Source organism: Vulpes vulpes, chromosome 11 (assembly GCF_048418805.1).
Source record: "Vulpes vulpes isolate BD-2025 chromosome 11, VulVul3, whole genome shotgun sequence".
NCBI lineage: Eukaryota > Metazoa > Chordata > Mammalia > Carnivora > Canidae > Vulpes > Vulpes vulpes.
This window is the reverse complement of record NC_132790.1, coordinates 81,557,091-81,580,864: the sequence shown is the minus strand read 5'-3', so window position 1 is coordinate 81,580,864 and position 23,774 is coordinate 81,557,091. Positions and strand designations below refer to the sequence as shown.

General features: G+C 36.2%; 1 protein-coding gene across 2 annotated transcripts in view; it reads left to right on the top strand.

The window, feature by feature from the left end:
• The window catches only part of RYK (receptor like tyrosine kinase), an 86,509-nt gene extending 64,452 nt beyond the window's left edge, over nt 1-22,057 (top strand). For both annotated transcript variants that reach the window (XM_072726901.1, XM_072726900.1), the window contains exons 11-15: nt 5,120-5,252; nt 6,523-6,632; nt 6,796-6,955; nt 20,535-20,671; nt 21,620-22,057. In XM_072726901.1, the coding sequence (XP_072583002.1) occupies nt 5,120-5,252; nt 6,523-6,632; nt 6,796-6,955; nt 20,535-20,671; nt 21,620-21,731 (652 nt within the window). In that variant the 3' untranslated portion in view covers nt 21,732-22,057. The remainder of the gene's footprint in view (nt 1-5,119; nt 5,253-6,522; nt 6,633-6,795; nt 6,956-20,534; nt 20,672-21,619) is intronic.
• The last annotated feature ends 1,717 nt before the right edge of the window (nt 22,058-23,774 follow it).

Below are 23,774 nucleotides of genomic sequence, written 5' to 3'. Positions count from 1 at the left end.
CCCTTTCTGTTTGGTGTATATATGTATGTCCACTATCCATCCAGATGGTACATAGCTATTTATGAGTGTAGAAATATTTTAAAGTAAACTGGACATCTCAGCACTTTCAGTTCACTTCCAGCATGCAATTCTCCCTCCCCACAATGAGAATGTTTGCATAAATAATCATAACAGCATTATTATCTTTTTTTTTTTTTTTCATTATTATCTTTAACAAGGTTAACGGGCTTTTCAATATAACAAAACAATGTAGCTAACTCTTCATATAAGTCACTATGAATTCATGTTCTCATTTAAAAAAGATATATAGGGTTCCCTGGGTGGCTCAGCAGTTTGGCGCCTGCCTTTGGCCCAGGGCGCGATCCTGGAGTCCCCGGATCGAGTCCCGCATCGGGCTCCCTGCATGGAGCCTGCTTCTCCCTCTGCCTGTGTCTCTGTCTCTCTCTCTCTCTCTATGTCTATCGTGAATAAATAAATAAAATCTTAAAAAAAATAAAAAAATAAAAAAGTTATATAGCAGTTCATTGAATGGATGTACTGCATTTTCTTTAACCACTGTCTTGTTATTAAGTCATGCTATGTTTTTAAAAAAATACTGTAGTTCCATATAAAGAGCTTTTTAAAAAAAGCTTGATTATCAGTCCTCCTCACAGAGCTATAATGAAAGCTTCTACATTCTGAGACAAAAAGGGCTTAAATATAGTATTGCAGTATACAGCAGTATCAGTATTTTGGCAGGGCTTTTGTTGTTGTTTTTTTTAAACAGCATATAGAGTCAGCTTTGTTTATATGCTTATTACAGATTTGGTTGTGTATGTTTAAAAAAAAATGGGACAGTGACCCATCCTTTTTGGAAGATATTTATAAACTTCTGGGGATAAAAGCACATGGAAAAGTGATGCATGCTGCCGTTTGCATGCATTTTAATTTCTGTGTACTTTGAGCAGTTACTTGGGTTCTGCCAAAATATAAGATGACTGTGCAGAGTTTCATTTTTTAATTTTGTGTATACTTTGGTGCATATTTGAAAGAATTTGAGAACCTAAAAAGAAAGCAGCAGTAGTAAGATCAATAAAATGTTAATGAAAATCAGACTGAGTTTATGGCATTGTGATGATGGAAGAGAAAACAAGCCAGCAACAAAGATACAAATATTTTTGCTGTGATTGAACATAAAAATCTCTTAGCTTCTGGGCAATTAAGCTTAAATAACAATTAGAAGTTAAATTTCAGTATTAGAAGGAAAGAAGTGTAAATGTTCTTTGGGGGAGGAAAAAAGGTTTTCTAGGGTCAAAGTCTGAGACAGATGCCATTAAGCTTATACCTGGGACATTGATTAATATAATGAACAGATAAATTTTCTGGTTTCACTGAGCATAAGAAAGCCCAAGGACCTTTGAAAAAATTGAACATATAGTATTGAGAGACTGAAGATGTCCTGTTGAAGGGTTAAAGACAAGTGGTTGAAAAATGTTATCTTCCATTGGCCTGATTCAGTCCAAATGTAGAACTTACAGAGGAGAATGGGTGGATAACTCATCCCTAAGATGGTATTTTCTATAAAGACACATTTTGTTTCCTCTGAGTAACAAAACAAGAAATAGGTAATGGTCATTTGGAAATCTCTTTGGCAATATTGGAAGTGCTTGAAATTCTTTTATGCTGACTCTATGGGGCAGAGCCAAAAGTGTTTAATATTAGTATGTGATGTCAACTTAGAACTTCAGTACCTACCTGGTATTCTTACCCTGGTAAAAGGTTTGCACCACTTCACAGAAGTGAGAGAGGGACAAATGTAGACAAAGCCAGGATTTTCCCAAGAAGCAGTTTTTTATGTACTGTAGCCCAAAGATGCTTTGGCTGGAAAATGTTCAGAGCAAGTATTCGTAGCATTTCTCATGTGACTTTCAGCTGTAGGGTTTTCCAGCATCATATCAGAATGAATTAGCAGCCCTAGAACACCCTTAGGTGATGGAATTCCACATGGTGAATGGGGTTGATACTGAACATTCAGTGATCAGGGAAAGTCTTCTAGAGGCAGATTATATAGTTTGGTCATAGTTAATTATTCTTCCTGCCTATACAGTAATACCAGGACTCTTAGGTTTTGGTTTTGTTTGTTTGTTTGTTTGTTTTTTGTTTGTTTGTTTGGTTGTTTTTTTTAGTAGGTGGCATGCTCAGTGTGGAGCCCAGTGCAGGGCTTGAACTTGGAACCTTGAGATTAAGACCTGAGCTGAAATCTTGAGTTGGATGCTTAACCGACTGAGCCACCCAAGTGCCCTAGGACCCCTAGTTTTTAATGAGCAGAACACCTTGTCAATTTATAGAAAAGTACATTATTGTTCTTTCCATTCATTGTAACAGTTTGTTTTATCTTTAAGAGGACTGAGGACTAGGGCCTATGCTGCTTTACTTTTTGACCCCTGGTGTCATGGCTGTGTCTATAAATTTATTTATTCATTCTCTTATTCTAAACCCCGAAAAAAAAAAAAATAAACCCCGAGTGCCAGTTTTGCACTTGCAACTCTGCTAGGCCTGAGGGATAAAAATGAACTAATGAGCTTTAGTGTTCATGTTACAAAACTGATCAAGCAAATGTAATACAGTCAATTAGAAATAATACCTCGTTTCCGAATTTAACTTTTTAGAACTAGTTGTAGTATGTAATTCCACATGTGAAACATGTTTATTACTTCATGTTTTAACATTCCACGAGTAAGAATTGTAAAGTGTTGAAATACTTTAAATTATTTTGAAATTCTTTTTATCCTTTTTCCACTGGAATTTGTGAGAATAATTTTTACTCTACATTAAAATAGCTGTGTAAACAAAATTTATTTTTATTTAAATTACATCAGAAGTACTTCGTAACAAAGGACTCTTGAGTTATTTCTCCTTGTAGTTTGGCTCTCCACTGGCCCAAGTTTCCTGATGGTGACTTTCTGAACACTGAGTGCCTCCCAGCTCTCTCTCTGCAAGGACACTAGGCAAGACAGGGAACTGGATGTAGTTCTTGTTCCTTATCGCCACAAAACCTCCCTTCCTCTGCCTTGTTCTTGTCCACAGCACCAGTTTCTGCTCTCATCCACTCTGCATCGAGGTCTCAGATCTTCCTCTTTATCTACTTTTTCTTTATGAAATGGGAAGAATGAAAACCAGCCACTTGTACTTTAAAATATGTTCATGCAGCTTGTTACTTCTTCTAGATGGCTTTTAATGATTTGATCTCAAACAGCACCAAAATACCTTTAACTCTGCTCAGTGGATTTCAGACATGAGGAGAGGAGCAGAGGAGTAATCTTGGGAGGGTTAAATTGGGTAACTTCACATTACTAAAATCATGGTGTGCTCAGTTGCCTCTAAAATGCAGACCTGCTTTAATCATTTTATTGTGCGTGGGACGTGATATGCAAAGAGGCTTTGTCACTTTTCATGTATTCCTTTTTTGCTCTCCTGGAAGAGCATATTCAGTGGTCCAGGGGAAAGCACAAGGGTTTCTGGAATCAGATGAAGCTTTGAATTTTTTTCTCTGCGCACTTTTTGTTCGTCCTTGGCAGATTACCTAACCTCTCTCTGCATGGGTTTCCTCACTAAGTGGCACTGATCAGCACTGCCACTGTTAGACTGTAATGAAAACAGAAGCTAACTAGAGGGGGTTACCTTGAGTCCTCATTTTCCAGCTTCTCAGGATCAGTGCTTTCCCTTTTAGTAACTCCTGTGTAGCATGAAGGGAGCCCGTAGCTTTCACTTGTGCATTGTTGGGCCAGAATTGTGTGAGTGTGGTTTTAAAAGAGACATGCTTAGTTGAGACAATTTAGAAAATACAGAAAAGGCAAGGTAAAAATGGTCTAAAGCCCTGCAACTTAAAGACAACAACTTATAATTCTTGTCATATTTTTGTGGAGTTTTACTATTTTTTTCCATGTTTGGAATTATCCTGCAAACATACATAAATTTTGTATCTTGCTTTCCTATAAGATAAACATTTACTCCTGTTCTCTTAACATCTCTTTGTGACCATTTAATTGTTATATACTATCCTGTAATTTGAGTGTACTCCTTCCTTACATTTGCACGTTGAAGTTGTTTGCAACTTTTTGCTATTAATATTGTATTAACTGTCCTTGTTCATGTAACTTCTTAATGTTTAATATTATTTTTTTATTAAATATCCTTAGAGGCAGAATTTGCTAAATTAAAGAGTAGGAATGTTTTTAAGGCCATATTGCTTGTGTTATCAAATATTTATTAAATGCTTATTTTTTCTGGCACAGAATGCAAAACATTGGGTGTAAAAATAAGAATTCATCTTAGTTTTTGTCTTCTAGAAATTTTCAGCATAGTGGGGAAAAATAAGATAATTATGTAAAAAGGTACGTAACCTTGGAGAAAATTAAATTATTTCCAGATACTAGTAGAAAGAGGTGTCATTAAGTGATAAGATGGAAGTATTTATGTGTGCTGTGGAAATTTCAAAAGAAACAAAACTGTTTACTACATGCTTTGGCTTTATTCATAACGAATTTTATGGTTGGTGTGATGCCATAAAGGTATGAGACTAAGGCCAGGAGAGAGTTGCACAGACTATCTATAAATGGTAAATTTAGGATTTAGAAATCAGATTCTGAGTCCCATATGACCAGCTAAGGACATCTTGCTTTTGTGACAGTTGCAGCCTCTTTGAGGCCTTCTTGATGATCATATTCTGGTCCATAGTCTGCATGGGTTTCCACCCTCCCCCCCTTGTATTGATGGACTAAAGGGGATGATATAATACACTCAGAATGTGTCAAGTCATTTTTTAAATGTCTCTGATTAACTCTTAATAGTAAAGATTTAGTGTGGCTAGAATGTATCTTCAGAGAATCCAGTCCATAGGAAACAACTTTGCGTTTATAGCTCTTCTCTATCAGGAAAGTGCATATGTGAAAAATATTCAAGTCTAGTTTCAAAAGGCATTTATAATTTTATTACATTTTTAATGGTAATCATTTTTAAGTATGTTTGAGATTTTATTGTTTTGTTTTAGGTTATAAAATAAGCCCTTGAGATTTTAGATTTCACTTATCTTCTTCCTGATTTCTTTCTTTCTTTCTTTCTTTTTTTTTTTTTTTTTTAGAAATCTTCTTCCTATTACGCATGTATGTATAGAAGAAGGAGAAAAGCCCATGGTGATACTGCCTTACATGAATTGGGGGAATCTTAAATTGTTTTTACGGCAGTGCAAATTAGTAGAGGCCAATAATCCTCAGGTGAGAAAAATTTGCCCAACTATCAATAATTTACCAGGAACTTCTGATAGTTTCCTTGAAAGTAGATGTTAACTTTCTTATATATAAACTGTGTAAAACCCTGCAAAAAGGAACTCAAAATGAGCCAGAAGGTATTTATAACCTGTTGATTTAGAGGAAGATGATTTATGATACCTGTTTTGAAGGTTGCACTTTACTGATGCTGAAATTTTTCCATTTTATCCATCATATGTTTATTTACCTCAGACTCTCTCTAACACCATCTCAGTCATTTTCCTGATAACTCTTTGAAGGCACTGATACTAGATCTCCCTTCTAGGAGTGGAAAAACACTTGTCTGAGTCATTTGGTTCATATTGTATCAAAAGCCGGTGGTGACTAGAAGTCTGAATTATGGGGATAATTGGATCTGTTTTTAATGTCCTTGGCTATAAGATGTCAGTCATCTAAGAGTTTTCTTCTCTTTATTGCTTGTGCACATAGCTGTGGAGCATTTGGTTACATTCCAGGCACATGATGGTAGATGTCTTAAAGCCTAGCTGATGTTTTGTTGCCTATTGTAACTTGTAGCCACATTTAGTTTATTTTAGGGTTTATAATAATGTACTTACTACAGTTGCCAGGAGAAAGTGGCTTTGAAAGCTGTATTGAATATTTGACTTAATACATCAGGACACTTTGTAAATTGACAGGATTAAAGTAACGGTTCCCAACAAGTTGTTGGAGGCTGTAGCCCATCAGCATCACCTGAGGAAGAATTTCATTCCCCAGCCCACAGACTGGCATGCTGACTCTAGAGGAGTATAGCAGTAGTGAGAGCTGTAGACTATTAGCTTGAAAATGGTCCCCAGAGATCATCTCCTAATCCAAACTATTAGCTTTTAAGAAAAGAACAGGTTATCGAATAATAAGCAATTAAATATTACCTTGAGAATTTGGCATTCATGGAACAGTTGAATTACAGAGCAGCTGCTGTATGTCCTGGGTGTTGGGGAGCTATTCCCAATATGAGATGAGAGAGGTGGTAAAGTAAATGGTAAGTTACATTGCAGAATGGTAAGACTATAGTAGATACAAATATTGTAGGGAGCTATGAGAACGTATTCTTGGTGAAGAAGTAGCTTTTTAAAACTCTGTGTGTAGGTGTAAAGAAGTATTTTGGGATGGAGTAGGATTGTGGAATAAAATAAGCAGCTGGCTGCCATCATCATTTTTGTGCTAACTGCAAACAATGTCATTTTTTTTTTTTTTTTTTTTTTTTTAACCACAGGCAATTTCTCAACAAGACCTGGTACACATGGCAATTCAGATTGCCTGTGGAATGAGCTATCTGGCCAGAAGGGAAGTTATCCACAAAGACCTGGCTGCTAGAAACTGTGTGTAGGTGCTATGAGCTCGTCATTGTCATTCATGTTTGGTTTTCTCTGGATTTGGGGTTGTCTCCAGGAGTTACAGGGGGCATTGTATTGTATTTAAGAGTAACTGTGATCCAAATGTTTTAAATACTCTGATTGTATTTGATGTTCCTGTCTTTACTTTTCAGCATTGATGACACACTTCAAGTTAAGATCACAGATAATGCTCTCTCCAGAGACTTGTTCCCCATGGACTATCATTGTCTAGGGGACAACGAAAACAGGCCAGTTCGGTGGATGGCTCTGGAAAGTCTGGTTAATAATGAGTTCTCCAGCGCTAGTGATGTGGTAAGTGCTGGGACTCCTGCGTATCAGTAGAATGGAGAACAGGCTTTATGTTTTAACTAATTTTCTATTTGTTTTAATCTAGTAAGTGTACTTCCTTGCCAGCTTAAGGTGACTGTTTGCATCCCTCCTGGCTACATCTCTCTGCTTCGTGTTCACATCACCTTCTCCTCGTTTATGTCTATCTCTTAAAACTCCTGCTTGTCACTGGTAAAGATACATATGATTGCATTTAGGACCCTCCTGTATAATCCAGGATAAGCTTTTTTGAGGGGAGGGAAGGGTTACATTTTTGTTTTTGATTTTTCTCAAGTAATATAAAAAGAGAAAGCAGAGTTTGATTTTAGGTTAGCACACAGCTGTATATTGAGTATCATTAAGGACCAGTTGTACTATTATTGATATGGTACTAGTTTTGAGGGGTTGCCAGATCTTTATTTAGAAGTTCTGAATTGTAGCTGGGATTCTTTACCAGCTCCTACATTAAGCAAAGCTGTTTTCATGGGGTGCAAATGAGTTTAACTTTGGTTTTAGCACATAACTTTAAAACATAGTATCAGTTAAAGTAGAACTATATGGTTTTTCAAATCTACTAAGAGAGATGATCGTGGCAGAGATAGCAAGAGAAAGGACAAGTAGAGAGGAGAGGAAGAAGCAGGTTCCCCAGTGAACAGGGAGTCCAGTGTGGGGCTGGATCTCAGGACCCTGAGATCATGGTCTGAGCTAAAGGCAGATGCTTAATCAACTGAGCCACACAGGAACCCCAGCATTTAAAATGTCTGTGACCCAAATTCTTCTGGCTGTACTTAGAATGTGATGGTGAGAGTACCCATTGATTTACATTCAACATGGTTAACTCATAAAATGTTCAGATTTTTCTTCTTTAGATTCCTAGTAATTCATTTCTTTTAAAATATATGTGTGTATATATATATTTTTTCCTTAAATATCTTTTGCCTTGGCTAATTAAGATTAAAGGAATGGGAACACTGTTCTATTTCCTATGACTGATAAAAATATTAATGTAAAAATCCATTTTTCAGTTTTCTGGGATTGAATACTTTTTGAAATCGTTTTTTTTCTCTAAGATTTTATTTATTTATTTGAGAAAGAGGGAGAGCACAGGAGAGTGAGAGGGAGAAGCTGACTCCCCATTGAGAAGAGAGCCTGCCATGGGGCTCAATCCTAGGACCCTGAGATCATGACTTGAGCTGAAGGCAGATGCTTAACCATCTGAGCCATCTAGGCAGCTCTGCTTTTTGGAGTTCTTATATTAATACATAAATGTTTAAGATTGTGTTTTAATATTTGTATTAAAAATATGTATGTATAATCATTATTCTCTGTTCCTGCTTTTCCTTTATGGATGGAGTTGGGGGTTTAAAAGCTACAGTTAATATGCTATTTTGGGGCTGAGAAACTTTATACATAGTCATATGCAAAATAAATAGTGTAATCCCACTCTCACCACAGTCTCTATACATGTAAAATAATTTCAGGTGTAAATATAGCACCTAACAAATGATATTATTGCCTTGGAGAGAGTATTTTCTTTGTTCTTTAAAAGATCGTTAACATTTTTGTATTTTTTTTATGGTTGAAAGTTCTGTGTGATTTGTTTGGAAATACATTAATGTTTTCCATCTTAAAAGTAATACATTGCATCTCTTGCTTGTGTTTTCACAATTTTTACTGGAAGGATTTAGTACTTCAGTATGTCAATATTCTTATAATGTTAATATCAGCTTTTAACTGTTGAACTTAGGAAATATGCACAACTAGATTTTGACTAGTTATAAATCTCTTTTATTATTCTAAGATATGACATCATCTTAGGCATTCTTAAGAATTTCTGGATATTGTTTTTATTGTTTTCATCACATGTAGGGTACCACCATAGATTTTTTTTGTGTAACTTTCTTTTCCTTTATTTGAAAATAGATTTCTTGATTTATATCTTCTTTCAATTATTTAGGTAATTATAGTAGCTAACATAATTCTGCTGTTAAGAGACTGTATCCTATTAAGAGACTCAATGCAATCAGGAATGCACAATTAAGAGTTTCATTCTTAGTGCTTTTTTGTCTTTACAGTGTTACATTGTGTTTAAAAAACATTTTCTTGGGAAAAACAAGTCAAGGAAATGATTTCCATGCTAATCTTATCAGTATGGCTTGTGGTAATGAGATTCTTTAAGATATTTGAACAGTTTTTAGGGTGTAAAGTAAATTAAAATATGTTCCTGTGCCTTTACAGTATTTATTTTGTGAACATTAAAGATGACCTAGAAGAAGGAAAGAAATCTATAAAATTATCCAGCTGTTGTATCTACAGCAAAGTGCTTCTTACTACGCTTGTTTGCCCAGTGCCATGGGAGGTCATTGCCACACCCTGAGCAGACTTGAGCAGGAGAAACTCACATTCATAATATGCCCATGAAGAGTGGTCGTTTGAACTACTGTGTGGTATCAAAGAGAAAGGTCCAGTTTTCAGAGAATGCTTCTTAGTTGTAAAAGTGTGGGAAAACTTTCTATTTTATATTGTTTCTTTATTACTCATTTTAGAATAATGCTTAGGTTTCCAGCATTTATTTGTTTCCACTATGGTTGCATGTTTTACACATCAACAAAATCTTAGACTAATTATTTAAACATAAAATTCACATTTTAAGAGAAATAGCATTGTATGGTGACAGATTGTAGCTAACACTTGGGAGCGTAGCATAATGTATAAACTTGCATAATGAATCACTGTGTTGTACACCTGAAACTAATGTACCATTGTCAGCTATACTTCAATAAAAAATAACTAAATAAAAATTAGCATTTAGATGAATTACTGTAAAGACATTAAAGAAAAGCCAGAGAGGTGAAAGGATTATTCAGACATTAGGAAATAAAGATTTAAAGTTTAATATTACTAATATTAAAAAAAAATTTTAATTGTTTAAAAATTTGGACCAGTTGCTGTCTTGTGATCAGGTATTGCCCTTGATGTATTTTCTGTGTTACTCTCCCTAAGAATAGATGTTTTCCTTAAGAGATCTCGTGAACATCCCTTTTCCTTTCCTTCCTTGTACTTATCATTCTATTTAACATTACCTTCAGATAGCCTGTGTTCTGATGGAGCAGTGTCGAAGCATCTAGTGTAATAGAGGAAAGTGTCATAGATAGATACATGTAATGGCCTGGTAGGTATCCAATATTTGTTCTTTTCTCTTTTCTAATCACAGATTCTAGGGCAGATACATAGCAGAAGTGGTCTCTCTCTGTTTTTTTTAGAAGTGGTCTGTTTTCAATCATGTATGACACTCTGTGCCTAAAGATTGTTGACTTTTGAAGTTGAGTTAGCAACATGTACTAAATTTTATACCTGATGCAGTCAGTACATTTTATGTATAGTCATTGTATATCTGGGTTCATTTGTTTAGCTGGAATAAAAAATATTTCCACAGTGGTAAATCTGAGGAGTATTAAGATTTTTAGGTAATAGTTAACCTTGGAAGAACTGCTGAAAGGTCGACTTTAAGTCATGAATATACATTTATTAATGAGGTCTTAAATTTTATTTATTTATTTTTTTTTTTTTTTTTTTGAGGTCTTAAATTTTAAATAGTAAAGCTTTCTTAAAGTAATACACTCCTTCTTAAAGATGTATATTTCAGTTATGGTTATTGAAAAAGCCTAGAAACTATGTCTGAAAACTTAAAATTCATAGGGTAATAAAAGCTTTGAACATTGGATATTTAGGATGGGATATATATATATATATATATAGTTAAAATATATATATATATCAGTAAAGCCTGTACTTTGTGCACAGTGATGTCACTTTTGAAAACTTGTGAAAATCAATCAATGTTAGGTGAACTTAAGCTTTCACTGCTATGAATATTCCTCCATGATATTTTGATCTTCAAATTGAACTTTTTTTTTTACTTCAATTTAGTTAACATATACTGTGTTATTAGTTGCAGAGATAGAATTTAATGATCCATTAGTTACTTACAACGCCCAGTACTCATTACATCAAGTGCCCTCCTTAATGCTCATCACCCAGTTGCCCCATTTCCCTGCCCACCAGCCCCTCCAGCGACTCTCAGTTTCCCCTAGTTAGGAGTCTTTTATGATTGTCTTACTCTCTGTTTTCATTTTATTTTATTCTTCCTTCACTTCCCCTATTTTCACCTGTTTTGTTTCTTAAATTCCACATATGAGTGAAATCATATGGTATCTGTCTTTCTCTGACTGACTTCTTTCATTTAGCATAATACCCTCTAGTTCTATCCACAATATTATAAATGGCAAGATTTTATTCTTTTTGATGGCTGAGTAATATTCCTCGGTTGGTGTGTGTGTGTGTGTGTGTGTGTGTGTGTGTGTGTATACATCTTCTTAATCCATTCATCTGTCAGTGGACATCTGGGCTCTTTCCATATTTTGGCTATTATGGACATTGCTGCTGTAAACATTGGGGTGCATGTGCCCCTTCAAATCACTATGTGTGTATCCTTTGGATAAATACCTAATAGTGCAATTGCTGGGTTGTAGGGTAGCTCTATTTTTAATTTTTTGAGGAACTTCCATACTGTTTTCCAGAGTGACTGCACCAGTTTGCATTCCTATCAGTGGTGTAAAGAGGGTTCTCTTTTCTCCACATCCTTGCCAACATCTGTTGTTTCCTGAGTTGTTAATTTTCAAAGTGAACTTTTATTTATAGGGAGTTGATAAAGAAAGATCCATACTCCTTCCTCTGGTTTTCAGAGCCTTCTGTTTCTTACCTTACCTTCCTGTTTTAGTTTTATAATTTCCATTGTGCATTTCCTTTATATTTTACATTTCAACCAATCTGGAATTCCTCCTGGATCCAAAGACACAAGTTACTTTTTGCCCTTTGATTTGGTCTTCTTTGGAACCCCAGAGAATTTTGTACTTAACTAATGGCACCTACCACTGATGCCTTATATTTTTATGCATAAGTTATTCTTCCTAGAATGGGCAATGGAAACTCTGCTTTCCTTATTTTTCTTTAGCAGGTGTTCCACAGTTACAGACTTGAAATTGATGTACATATATATACCTTTTGGGTCATTTATTTTAAGAACATTCACAGCCAGCTATGTTAATCTTATCCCTGCAGAGCTGTGTACTTGAATGTGTAAAAGGATCCTGAATGGCTCACACTGACCCCTTATCCTCTGTATTTCCATGCTGAATCTCACATTTCTCTTTGTCTTATTCCCACAGACTTGACTTCAGAGATTCCATCTTTTTTGACTATAGTTGTTATTTATGAGTAAATTTATTAATTGACCTTTGTGCACTGAGGCTCCCCTCTTACCTATTAGATATATTGCATAGATGTCTACTCTGCCTTTCTTCCTGGTGCCCATGTTTCTGAAAACTTCAGTGCAATCTTTGATCTGTAGTTTCTTTAGTTCTGGGTTGGAGTAAATCTCTCTCTCTCTTTTTTTTTATTGGTGTTCAATTTGCCAACATACAGAATAACACCCAGTGCTCATCCCATCAAGTGCTCCCCTCAGTGCCCGTCACCCAGTCACCCCCACCCCCCGCCCACCTCCCTTTCTACACCCCTTGTTCCTTTCCCAGAGTTAGGAGTCTTATCATGTTCTGTCTCCCTTTCTGATATTTCCCACTCATTTTTTCTCCTTCCCCCTTTATTCCCTTTCACTATATTTTATATTCCCCAAATGAATGAGACCATATAATGTTTGTCCTTCTGGTTGGAGTAAATCTTAAGTCAGTGTGAAGATATAACACAGTTGAAGACAATAGGTAGAATATCTGGTTTGGGGAAAATAGGATTGATTTGATATGAGGCATATTGAATTCAGGATATTAATGGATGGAATGCAGGTCTGGAATTCTGGAAAAACATGGAAGCAGGATGTTAGAAATTGGAGATCAGCTTCATTAAAGTGGGGATTGAATGAACAGGACGGTTTGATCCCAGAGGTAGTGAATATATACAGAGGAGAAAGCCCAGGGAAGAATGTAGGGAATATGTAGTTTCAGTTAGTGAGAAAAGAATGATGAACGAAGAATTAAAACAAATTGAATGCTGTGTCATCGAAGCCAAGGAAAGAAATAGTTTCAAAGAGACTTTAATTTGTAAACATACCTGCAGTGGTCAGAAAGGGTGAGGAAATCATTCAGGGCATTTGAATTAGTGGATTTAGTAAATCATTAAGGATAGATGTGATTGTGGGTTTTGTGGGAAATGTTAAAGGGAGGGCAATAAGTAGATTGTTCTTTGAAGAACAGCTATGAAGAGGAGTGAAATGATTTTAGTTTGATGAGATGGCAGGATTAAGTGAGGCTTAATTTTGTTACTTTTCTGGGGGGGGTTTTGTTTTGTTTTTTAATTGGATCCATTTGGTTTGCTTTTTAGGCCAGGGAAACATGGGGAGAAAGAGATTGGATGTGTGGTTTTTGGAGATGATGTCCAAGAGATGATAGGTGAATGGGCTCAAGAGGCCAGATAAAGGTGTAGTCTTGGCGTGGGAGGAAGAGTACTTTTCTTCCAGATGGGAGTAAAGCTCTTGAAGGAGAGAGAAGATACAGGAAATTCTTGAAGAAGGATCTCTCATTGGAACAACTTCATATTGCTGAATATATGTGTGATTGGGGTTTGCAGAATGAAGGGGAGGGATAGAAAAACTAAGAAAGACAGATGTTTCCACATTTGGTGAAAACTATAAACCCACAGATCTAAGAACTGAACAAACCCCAAATCCAAGAAGCAAAAAGAAACTAAACCACAGTGCATTATAATCAAATTGTTGAAAACTAGTGATAAAGAGAAAATCTTAGAAGCAGCTGAGAAAAAATGTTAATATACAAAGGAAACAAAAAGGATGACAACAAATTTCTCATTGGAAGCAGTGCACGGGAGAGGACAGTTAAACATTTTTAAAGTAACTGTAAGAAAAACTCCTGTAAACATAGAATTCTATATCCAGTGAAAATATCTTTAAAAAATGAAGGGGAAATAATGACTTCATAGCTGTTCTTCAAAGGACAATCTACTTATTGCCCTCCCTTGAACATTTCCCACAAACCACACAACTCCGTTGTGTATATGCCACATCTTTGTTATGCATTCATCAGTAGAGGGGCATTTAGGTTGTTTCCATATCTTGTCTGTTGTGAAAAATGCTGCAGTCAACATAGGGGCGCATTTATCTCTCCAAAATACTATTTTCATTTCTTTCTTTTTTTAAAAAAATATTTTATTTATTCATGAGAGACAGAGAGAGGCAGAGACACAGGCAGAGAGAGAAGCAGGCTCCATGCAGGGAGCCGGATGTGGGACTCGATCCCAGGACCCCAGGATCATACCCTGGGCCAAAGGCGGCGCTAAACTGCTGAGCCACCCAGGGATTCCCCCTATTTTCATTTCTTTTGGGTATACCTGGTAGTGGAATTACCAGATCTCATGTAGATCTATTTTTAATTTTTTGAGGAACCTCCATATTGTTTTCTTCCCCTAAGTTTATAAAAAACATAAAAGGATCCAAAAATATGAAGTTCTTGGGAAATATCTGAAAAAAATATGAAATATCTACACAATGAAAACTATAAAACATTATTTGAAAGAAATTAAGGACCTATATAAATGGAGAGCTATCCCATTGTTTCTTGATCAGAAATCTCAATATTAAGATGTTATCTCCAAGTTGATCTATAGATTTGACACGATCCCAAAGAAAATTTTTGCAGGCTTTTAATTTTGAGGGTAAAAATTGACAGTTTGATTCTAAAATAGATAAAGAAATGCAGAGGACCTAGAATAGCCAAAAGAGCTTTGAAAAAAAAAAAGCTGGAGGTCTGATTTAAAGTTACAGTAATCAAGACAGTGTAATGTTAGCATTAAGATAGACAAGTTAAACAGAACAGAATACTTAAAAGTTGATCCGCATATGTATGGACAGTTAATTTGCAAAAAAGGGCAAAGGCAATTTGGTGGAGAAAGGATTGTCTTTTAAACAGTCCTACAGCAGTTGGATATGCAGCTACAAAAAAATGAATTTTGATCCATACCTAGCTCCATATATACAAAAATTAACTCAAAATAGATCAGAGATTTGAATGTAAAATCTAAAACTATAGCAATTTTAGAAGAGAACGTAGTGAAAATCCTTTAGAACTTTGTGTTAAGCAAAGATTCCTTGGGACCAAATCAAAATCCCTGGAAGAATAAATCAAACTATCAAAAATTTCAACTTGTGCTCTTTGAAATGCAGTATCAAGAGAATGAAAAGACAAGTCACACCCAGAAAATATTTGCAAATCATACACATCTGATAAAGGAAATACATGAAAAATATATAAAGAATTCTTAAAACTTAGTAACAAAAATGGGCAAAATATTTGAAGATATGCTTCACCAATGAAGATATACAAATGTCAAATAAGCATATGAAAGTCAAATTCATTAGTCATGAGAATGCAAAGTAAAACCACAGTGAGATAGCATTACACACCCATTTGTATGGCTAAAATTGAAGACTGAAGTGTTAGCAAGGATATGGAGAAACATAGCCTTCTTATGCTGCTTGCTGGTGGGAATCTAAACATATGGTACATTCACTTTGGGAAATGGTTTGGCAGTTTCTTAAAAAGTAAAACATCTGAGGCACCTAAGTGGCCCAGTCAGTAAGCTTCTGACTGTTGATTTCGGTTCAGGGTCATGATCTCAGGATTGTGAGACCCAGCATGGAGCCTGCTTAAGATTCTCTCCCTCCCTCCCCCTCTGCTTCTCACCCCCCAGAAGCTGAATATACCTACCATATGCAATCACTTTGCTTCTAACTTAATGAAAGCATGTATCCTTACCAGTACTTGTACACAGATGTTTATAACAGTTTTCAGTAACTAAACCTGGAAATAATCTAAATGTTCATCAGTAGGTAAATGGATAAACAAGCCACTGTATTCATATAATGGACTACTATTCAACAATGAACGGAATGAACTGTCAATACATACTATGTCATAGATAAATGCCAGAATCATTATTCTAAGTGAAAGAAGCTAGGCAAAAAAGTATATTGTTTGAATGGTTTCCATTTATATAAAATTCTAGAAAATGCAAACTCATGACAGAAAGCAGATTAATGGTTACTTGGGGATGGCAGTGAGGAGGGGCAGGAGGGAAGGATTCTAGAGGCGATGAATTTGTTCATTATCTTGATTTGGCGATGGTTGCAGGAGTGTATACATATACATATATGAGCTTACCAGATCAAGCACATTATGTGCATTTTATTGGATGTCAGCTATATTGCAATAAAAAATAAAAGCTATCTTTGTTATCTGACCACTGCTGCTAACACGTAGAAGATTAATTTCTAAATTTGCTAGATCTTAAGACAAAGATTTGTTTAAAACACACCTTAGATGATTCTTTTCATTAGTCAAGCTGGGAAAGCACTTGGCCCAGATTAAATTAATGGGTCTTTGGTCATCTGAATCCATTTCCATGTGTGAGAAGGAAATGTTAGGTTTCTAGTATTAACAGAAAAGTCAGTCATAAAACACTTCATTGTGATGCTTTTATTGCGGTCAGATGAGACCCTTTAGAAAAGGACAAAATTCTTTTCTCAGCAGAGTATATAGTATACCGAGGTCAGCCTTGCCTTATAAGTTCCTGAAGTAACAGAATGGAAATCTCCTAATAGTCCCAGCATTAGTTAATATTCCATTAAAGAGTAAAAAAAGAATTTTATTTATATACTTTGACAACTCAATGAGTATATGTTGCTAGTGAAAAAAAGTTTCATATCCTACATATTAAGAAGCTATAAAATAACACAAATTGAGAGAAGAGGACTAAGATGAAAAAAAAAGAACGTTGTTATTCTCTAAATGTGCTTTAAACGGATGTAGCAGTAGCCTTTCATAAAACTCTGGAAAAAACAGCTTGACCTTCTTATTGCCCCTTTTCCAACGACGTCAAACAAAAGGAAATTATAGAATAAGTCTGTCTAAATTTTAAATGGCTTAGTTATCGGAAGACTTTGGAGAGCAGTTTTTCCACAAATCATCTTTTTGCTGTTTGGTCTTGATATTTTTTAGAGTTAGTGAGCCAACATATAATTAATCACTTTTGTTGGCTTTTAAGGAAATGAAACTGCAATGTACCCTTCGGGTTTATTGTTTTTTTGTGTGTGTGTTTATTAGGGTTGCAATATATAATAGACCTTAGGTGGATGCTTAGTGTTAATAATGTGGACAAAACAGTATGAAAAAAATAATTTCTTAAAGTCAGCTTATATACGTTATACTGTTTTCATACCTGTGTACCTTCCATATCTCAGATACCTGCAGCATTACTGTGAAAGTCCCTTATAGTCAGAAGTTGTCAGAGTGTACCTCCCTTGTCAGTGAATGGGGTTTGTCACTGTGTACAATATGGCAGTACCCGCTTTTTATTAATTCCCATTGTTTCTTCCTCCAAAATCTGGTTTGGACTGATTATTCCTTATCCATAGCTGCTGCCCACCATCAGTGAATAAGAACAGATCCATCTCATTTCATGAAGAAGGGGTAGGAACACCCAGCCAGTTTTATTACTTCTTTCAACTCTATTTCATCAGAGTAGTGAACTGTCTTCCATAAAGAAATTAGACATGATTTTTTAAATTAAGCATTACTAATCATTGTCATTATTAAATGTTTACCTAGAGTGTGCTTTTAAGATAGACAAATACCTGGATGTATGCAGGTACCTTCCTTTAACTTTTATTAATTTGAAATCATTTTCCATTTTTAAACCAGTAGTTTGAGGGAAAATTAGTAGGCTCTGTCTCCATGAGATTTTTTTTTTTAAGATTTATTATTTATCGGGGATCCCTGGGTGGTGCAGTGGTTTGGCGCCTGCCTTTGGCCCAGGGCATGATCCTGGAGACCCGGGATCGAATCCCACGTCGGGCTCCCAGTGCATGGAGCCTGCTTCTCCTTCTGCCTATGTCTCTGCCTCTCTCTCTCTCTCTCTCTGTGTGACTATCATAAATAAATAAAAATTTGAAAAAAAAGATTTATTATTTATCTCATAGAGTACGTGAGCACATTTTCAGGGGCAGAGGGAGAGGGAGAGAATCCCAAGCAGACTCTGCACTGAGTGCAGAGCGTGATGTGGGTCTCAATCCCAGGACCCTGCGATCACAACCTGAGCTGTAAGCAATACTCAGATGCTTCACTGACTTTGCTGCCTGGGTGCCCTTCTATGGAGATTTTAAACCTATACATCTGTCCCGATCTGTTCCTCTCTTCCTCCCCCCCCCCCCCCCCCCCCCCCCCCGCCCCTTCAAAAACAGAGACATCTGGGATGGGCATTGCTCCACCCTAATGATCTGTTAATGAAAAAGATACTAAATTCCAAAGGTTTAACTTTTGGGTTTTGGTATTTAAGAGAATCCTGCCTTTAAATTGAGTTGGGAGATATTTTTCTTGCCCTGTTTTTTGAAAGAGTTTGTGTAGGATTGTGTTGAAAGTTGAACTGTGCCCTCTGTAAAAAATAGGTTGAAATCCCAGCTTCCAGTACCTTAGAATGTGACATTATTTGAAAATAAGGCTATTGCAGATATAATGTTAGGATGAGGTCATACTCAATTAGGGTGGACCTTAATCCAGTATGACTAGTATCCTTATAAGAAGAGACACAGAAAAAAAAAAAAAAAAAAGAAGAGACACAGACATGTGAGGGGAGAATGTTCGTGAAAACAGAGGCAGAGAATGAAGTGCTGCTTCTACAAGCCAAGGCCACCATCAAAAGCTGGGGGATAAGCGAGGAAGCATCCTTCCTCATGAGTTTCAGAGGGCGCAAAGCCCTGGTGACACCTTGATTTTAAACTTTTAGACTCCAGAATTGTGGGATAATACATACTGTTGTTTAAGCCACCTAGTTTGTGGTGCTTCATTGTGGAAGCCCTAGGAAACTAATAAAAATTTGTCCTGTTTTTTTTTTCTTTCAAGTTTGATGGAATTCACTCAGTGAAATAGGATGCAGTTTTCTTCGTGGAAAGATTTTTAACTACGAATTCAATTTCTTTTCTTTCTTTTTTTAAAAAAATTATTTGAGAGAGATCATGAGTGGAGGGGCAGGGGGAGAGGGAGAAGCAGGCTCCCCACTGAGCAGGGCTCGATTCTAGGACCCTGGGATCATGATCTGAGCCGAAGGCAGACACTCAGCTTACTGAGCTACCCAGGCACCCTGAATTCAGTTTCTTTAATAGATATGGGCTACATACGTTTTCTACTTATTCTTATGTCTATTTTGGTAATTTTGTGTCTTTTGAGAAATTTGTTCTTTTCATCTAAGTTACTGAATTTATTGTCATAAAGTTGAGTCTCTATTTTTTGGTGTAATGATGTTCCCTCTTTCAATTTCTGATAACAGTAATTTGTGTCCTTTTTTTTTCTTTGATTAGTCTAGCTTAGTGGTTCTCAAGGGACAGTTTTGTCCTCCCCATGAGGGGACATTAGGTAATACCTGGAGATATTCTCAGTTATCACACTTGGGGCATCTAGTAGATGCCAGGGATATTGCTAAACATCCCACAAGGTACAGGATAGCCTCTCACAACAAAGAATTATGCAGCCCACAATATACATAGTGCTGAAGTTAAGAAACCTATCCTAGACTTTACAATGTATACCTACTTCCCATTGTTGTGAAAATTAGATGGAGATAAAGGATTCAAAATGTCTAGAACAGAAGGGACTCGTAAACATGATACCTTCCTCCTCTTCCAGCTTCAGCTGTGTTGACTTCAGGTTCATGAGTGGCAGCGGATCAGCAGGAGTCTCTGCTCGGAGTCTTTTCTGGCTGCATGGCAGTAACTCTGTGTAGATACGTGGCCTGCCCTCTGCACAATCCCTATGAGCGAGTGTAAGCACAGCTGGGCCAAAATGGGGAGCCCTGGTTGGACCATGAATAAATAAATATTCATGCCACAACTTATGATTTCTGTTCTTACCAATAGTTCACATGCTGATTTTAAATAAATCTGATCTTTTACTCAAGCAAGGTTGGAAGGTATTTTTCCAGCTTATTTTCGTCTGGTAATATAAATTATTTGAATGTAGTAAAAACCCATGACATCTTATATTTTACATAGTTTACATATTTAACTTACTCAGAATGTTCTTCCCTCCAGTTAGGCTAAAGTTATATTCATTTTCCACTTCTCAATTTTGCAAACTAGCTATGGTTATTTAATGTAACAGATTTTTCATATTAGTAAAATCTTAGATTTAATTAGCAGTTTTGGATGGTTGGTCTTGTAATCAATAGTAAAAACAGTTCTTTCCAAGGGATCTAATTACCTTAGAATATGTAAAATGATACTCATTTTAAACAGTGCCTTCATTAAGATGTTCTTTTCTGTTCCAGCAAGAGAAACTAACTAGTTATGGTAGACTTTTTTTTTTTGTAAATAATAACTTGCTTTCCTTGAGGGTTGAGTGCTGTTTTTGGTTCATACCTGGTCATGGGAAGCAGCACTCTGACAACTGTTTTAAATGTTCCTTCATTGTGTTTCTCCTTCTCTCCTCAGTGGGCCTTCGGAGTGACACTGTGGGAGCTCATGACTCTGGGCCAGACGCCCTATGTGGACATTGATCCCTTTGAGATGGCTGCATACCTGAAGGATGGTTACCGAATAGCCCAACCAATCAACTGTCCTGATGAGCTGTGAGTTTCTCTGAGCTTAAAAGACATGGGTTTCATTCCCCTTTATGATAGAGGGATAAAAGAAGAAGAGCTAGTGCCCAAATTCATACAGAGACTTCCTTTGGAGAGTAATGACTCTTTGGACTTGAATTAGACTCATGGAGAACCACAGAGTCAGCCAGACTCATTCACTCTTTAACACATTTGAAATTAGAACGTCTTGTAGTTCTTATATTTGTCGTGCTTAGTCTAATCTGAGAGACCAGTAATGTACATAGTAAGAAAATATTGAATATTATGTCAGTTATTCTATGTAGAGTGAGTATCCAACTTTCATTTATACAGCCTTAGTTGTAGAAAGCCTTTCTCATTGTCATCTTTCCTTGCTATTTGGTGTCAACTGATAGGTTAAGGAAATGTTGCAGGCTGAGATAGTTCCTGTTTCCTGTCTTTATCATATAGCTAATCTTCCCATAAAAAGAGAGTAGGGTGGGCAGGAGGCTATTCATGTGATTGAGTGCACAGATGACTGTGGTCTTGGTTCCTAAATCCCCTGAAGGTTTCTATACCATGGTGTGGTGGCAACTTTTGCACTAATTTTACTGTAGATCCAGGGTGCTTAGAGCTCAGATTAGATTAGTCATCCTCTTCCTCCAAGTTCTTTTGCTCCAAAAACATAGATTATTATTTTGTCTGTGTTTTAGGTATTTATGTGAAATTTCTGTATTTGCTGATGTATTTTGATATGACATCATGAAGAATTAAAATCCGCACATAAAATCCAGAAAACTCGTTAGTTTTTTTTTTCTTTCATTTCAGAACTGCCAACATATAGTAATATTCATTGATTTTTAAGTCATTGTCCCCACGCCTACCTTTAGGGAGAGACATAACTGGCATCAAATTGACCAGAAGATTAGGAGTACTGAATAATCATTAGCCCAATTTCCCATTTTTGTCACTCTGCAGATTTGCTGTGATGGCTTGTTGCTGGGCCTTAGATCCGGAGGAGAGGCCCAAGTTCCAGCAGCTGGTACAGTGTCTCACGGAGTTCCACGCAGCCCTGGGGGCCTATGTCTGATTTTACTCTCACAGTCCCATGGCATCAGGAGTACGGTGCCTGTCGGGGCTCACTTGGAACCAGTCATGGATGCTTCATACGTCATGCAACACCAGCAGAAGCACATAAGTCTTCCAGAAGACCGTGCCTTAGGAATGCTTTAGAATCTGAGCTTTTAAAGACAGACTTAATAATGTGGAATATTTTCTAGATATCATTTTTATTAGGTTGAACTGAAAAAGTTTTTGTAAATTTTTTGGCCCCAAATTTTTTAAAACATAGTTACTTTGGACTAGGGGTACATTCTTACAAAATAAATAAACAGTTTTTAAAATTGTTTAAACACAGATACTTGGAATAGTTATCTTAGTACCAACTGCTTTTTTATTTTTTTACTTCATCAAGGTAATGTAGGTGATTCACCTTTAAAGTTTTGGTGGTGGTGGTTTTTTTTTTATCATTAGTCTTGGGATTGGTTTGTCTTCAAGATACATTTCTCTTTCTTAAGAAAAGGAAAACAGCATAAAAAGATGTCTGGTTTGCCTCGTGTAGGAAAAGGCAGTATTGGAGGAAGAAAACTTAAAGAAAAGCTGGGGGGGGAAAACAACTTAGAAACAGAGGCTGTCCTTTGGTAGGAAACGGCTTCTTTTTTATTTTCTTAATGAAAGTTATTTCTGCTTTCTTATTTTGGGAAGTAGAAGCTGAGTTCGTTGAAACCTCTTAAACTTGACAGGAATTAGTATTTCCATAAGCCAGAAATAGGCTTGTGGCAGGTCAGTTGTAAACAATGGTGATCTAATTTATTTTTACTCTCTGGGAAAGGAGATAATACAATTTCAGAAAGTGAAATCATGCTTCTAAGGTTAAGAATCCCTTTTATTGCACCTAGAATAGTGCTATGCACAGAGTGGGTACTTGAGCTGTTCTGGGTAGTTTAAAAAAAAAAAAAAGTAAACTGATAAATTTTGTGCTTATCTTAAAGTTGGCTTAAGTATAAAGTTCTTTCTTCAGACACTTGAAAAATTAAAGGATTTCTTTTATAGTTTTGAAAATATTGTTCATAAAAAACGATTGGTTGTTTTGGTAAGTCTTTGAACATGTACCTGCTAGGTCAATACCCATGTAGTCAGGCTCCTAAGCCCTAACACAGTTATAGCTGACTCTACTCAACCTCCAAGTTCTAATAAGAAGTTGGGATTGTTGTTACAAGGAAGTGTTAAAACATTGAAACTTTTCTCCAGAGCCATTAAATGAGGGGTATATATATATTTATGGTTGGTTGTAGTTGGCCTAAGGCAGAGTTGAATGGGCCTTCTAAATAGTTAGGCCCATAGGTGCCTGCCTCTGCTCCCATCCTCATAGGTATATTAGGAAGAATGCATAGCAGTTGGAGGCTTTTGCCATTCTTAAAGAAGTTTTATGAATCAGAACATCTAGAAAAATTGCTCACACAGCACTTGCTCTGTCAAAAGCAGGCCAAAAGCATGTTTTTTCTGAGTACCATTTATTAATAACACTGGTTCTTTGGTTTTATGAAATCTCAGCCCCTTGAATGTCTAGTTTTTTAAAAGCTCTTTGAACAATTTGTAAGTTACAAATGTTTTTGTTCACGACCTGTAATCTTAAAGAAGGCATTCAGTCAACAAATATTTATCTAGTTCTTATGTATATTATACACAGAGAATGGTTCAATTCTAGTTCTAGCATCCCTTCCAACATTCAGTGCATTCTGTTTTGTGTTTGGGTTATTGCCTTGTTTAGAAATCACAGTTCTTTGTACAAGATCAGTTCAAAAGAAAAAGTGCTGACATCTGATTTCTAATCCCTAATTAGCAGTTGCTCTCAGAGGTGCCCTCAGTTTACTGGGATGTGTGATGCCTTTAACCTTATCTTTTTGTGTTTGTAAGCTGTTTGTTTTATGTATGTGCATTTGTTTTAGTAGGTGGCGTAAGTCTTTAAATAGATTTTTCTTGCTGAGCTACTTGGAGTCATTGACTTCAATGAAAAGAGCAGTTCTAAGATTTCTGTGGCTGGTCTTCCAATTGTTTTTGCTGTAGGGTGTGA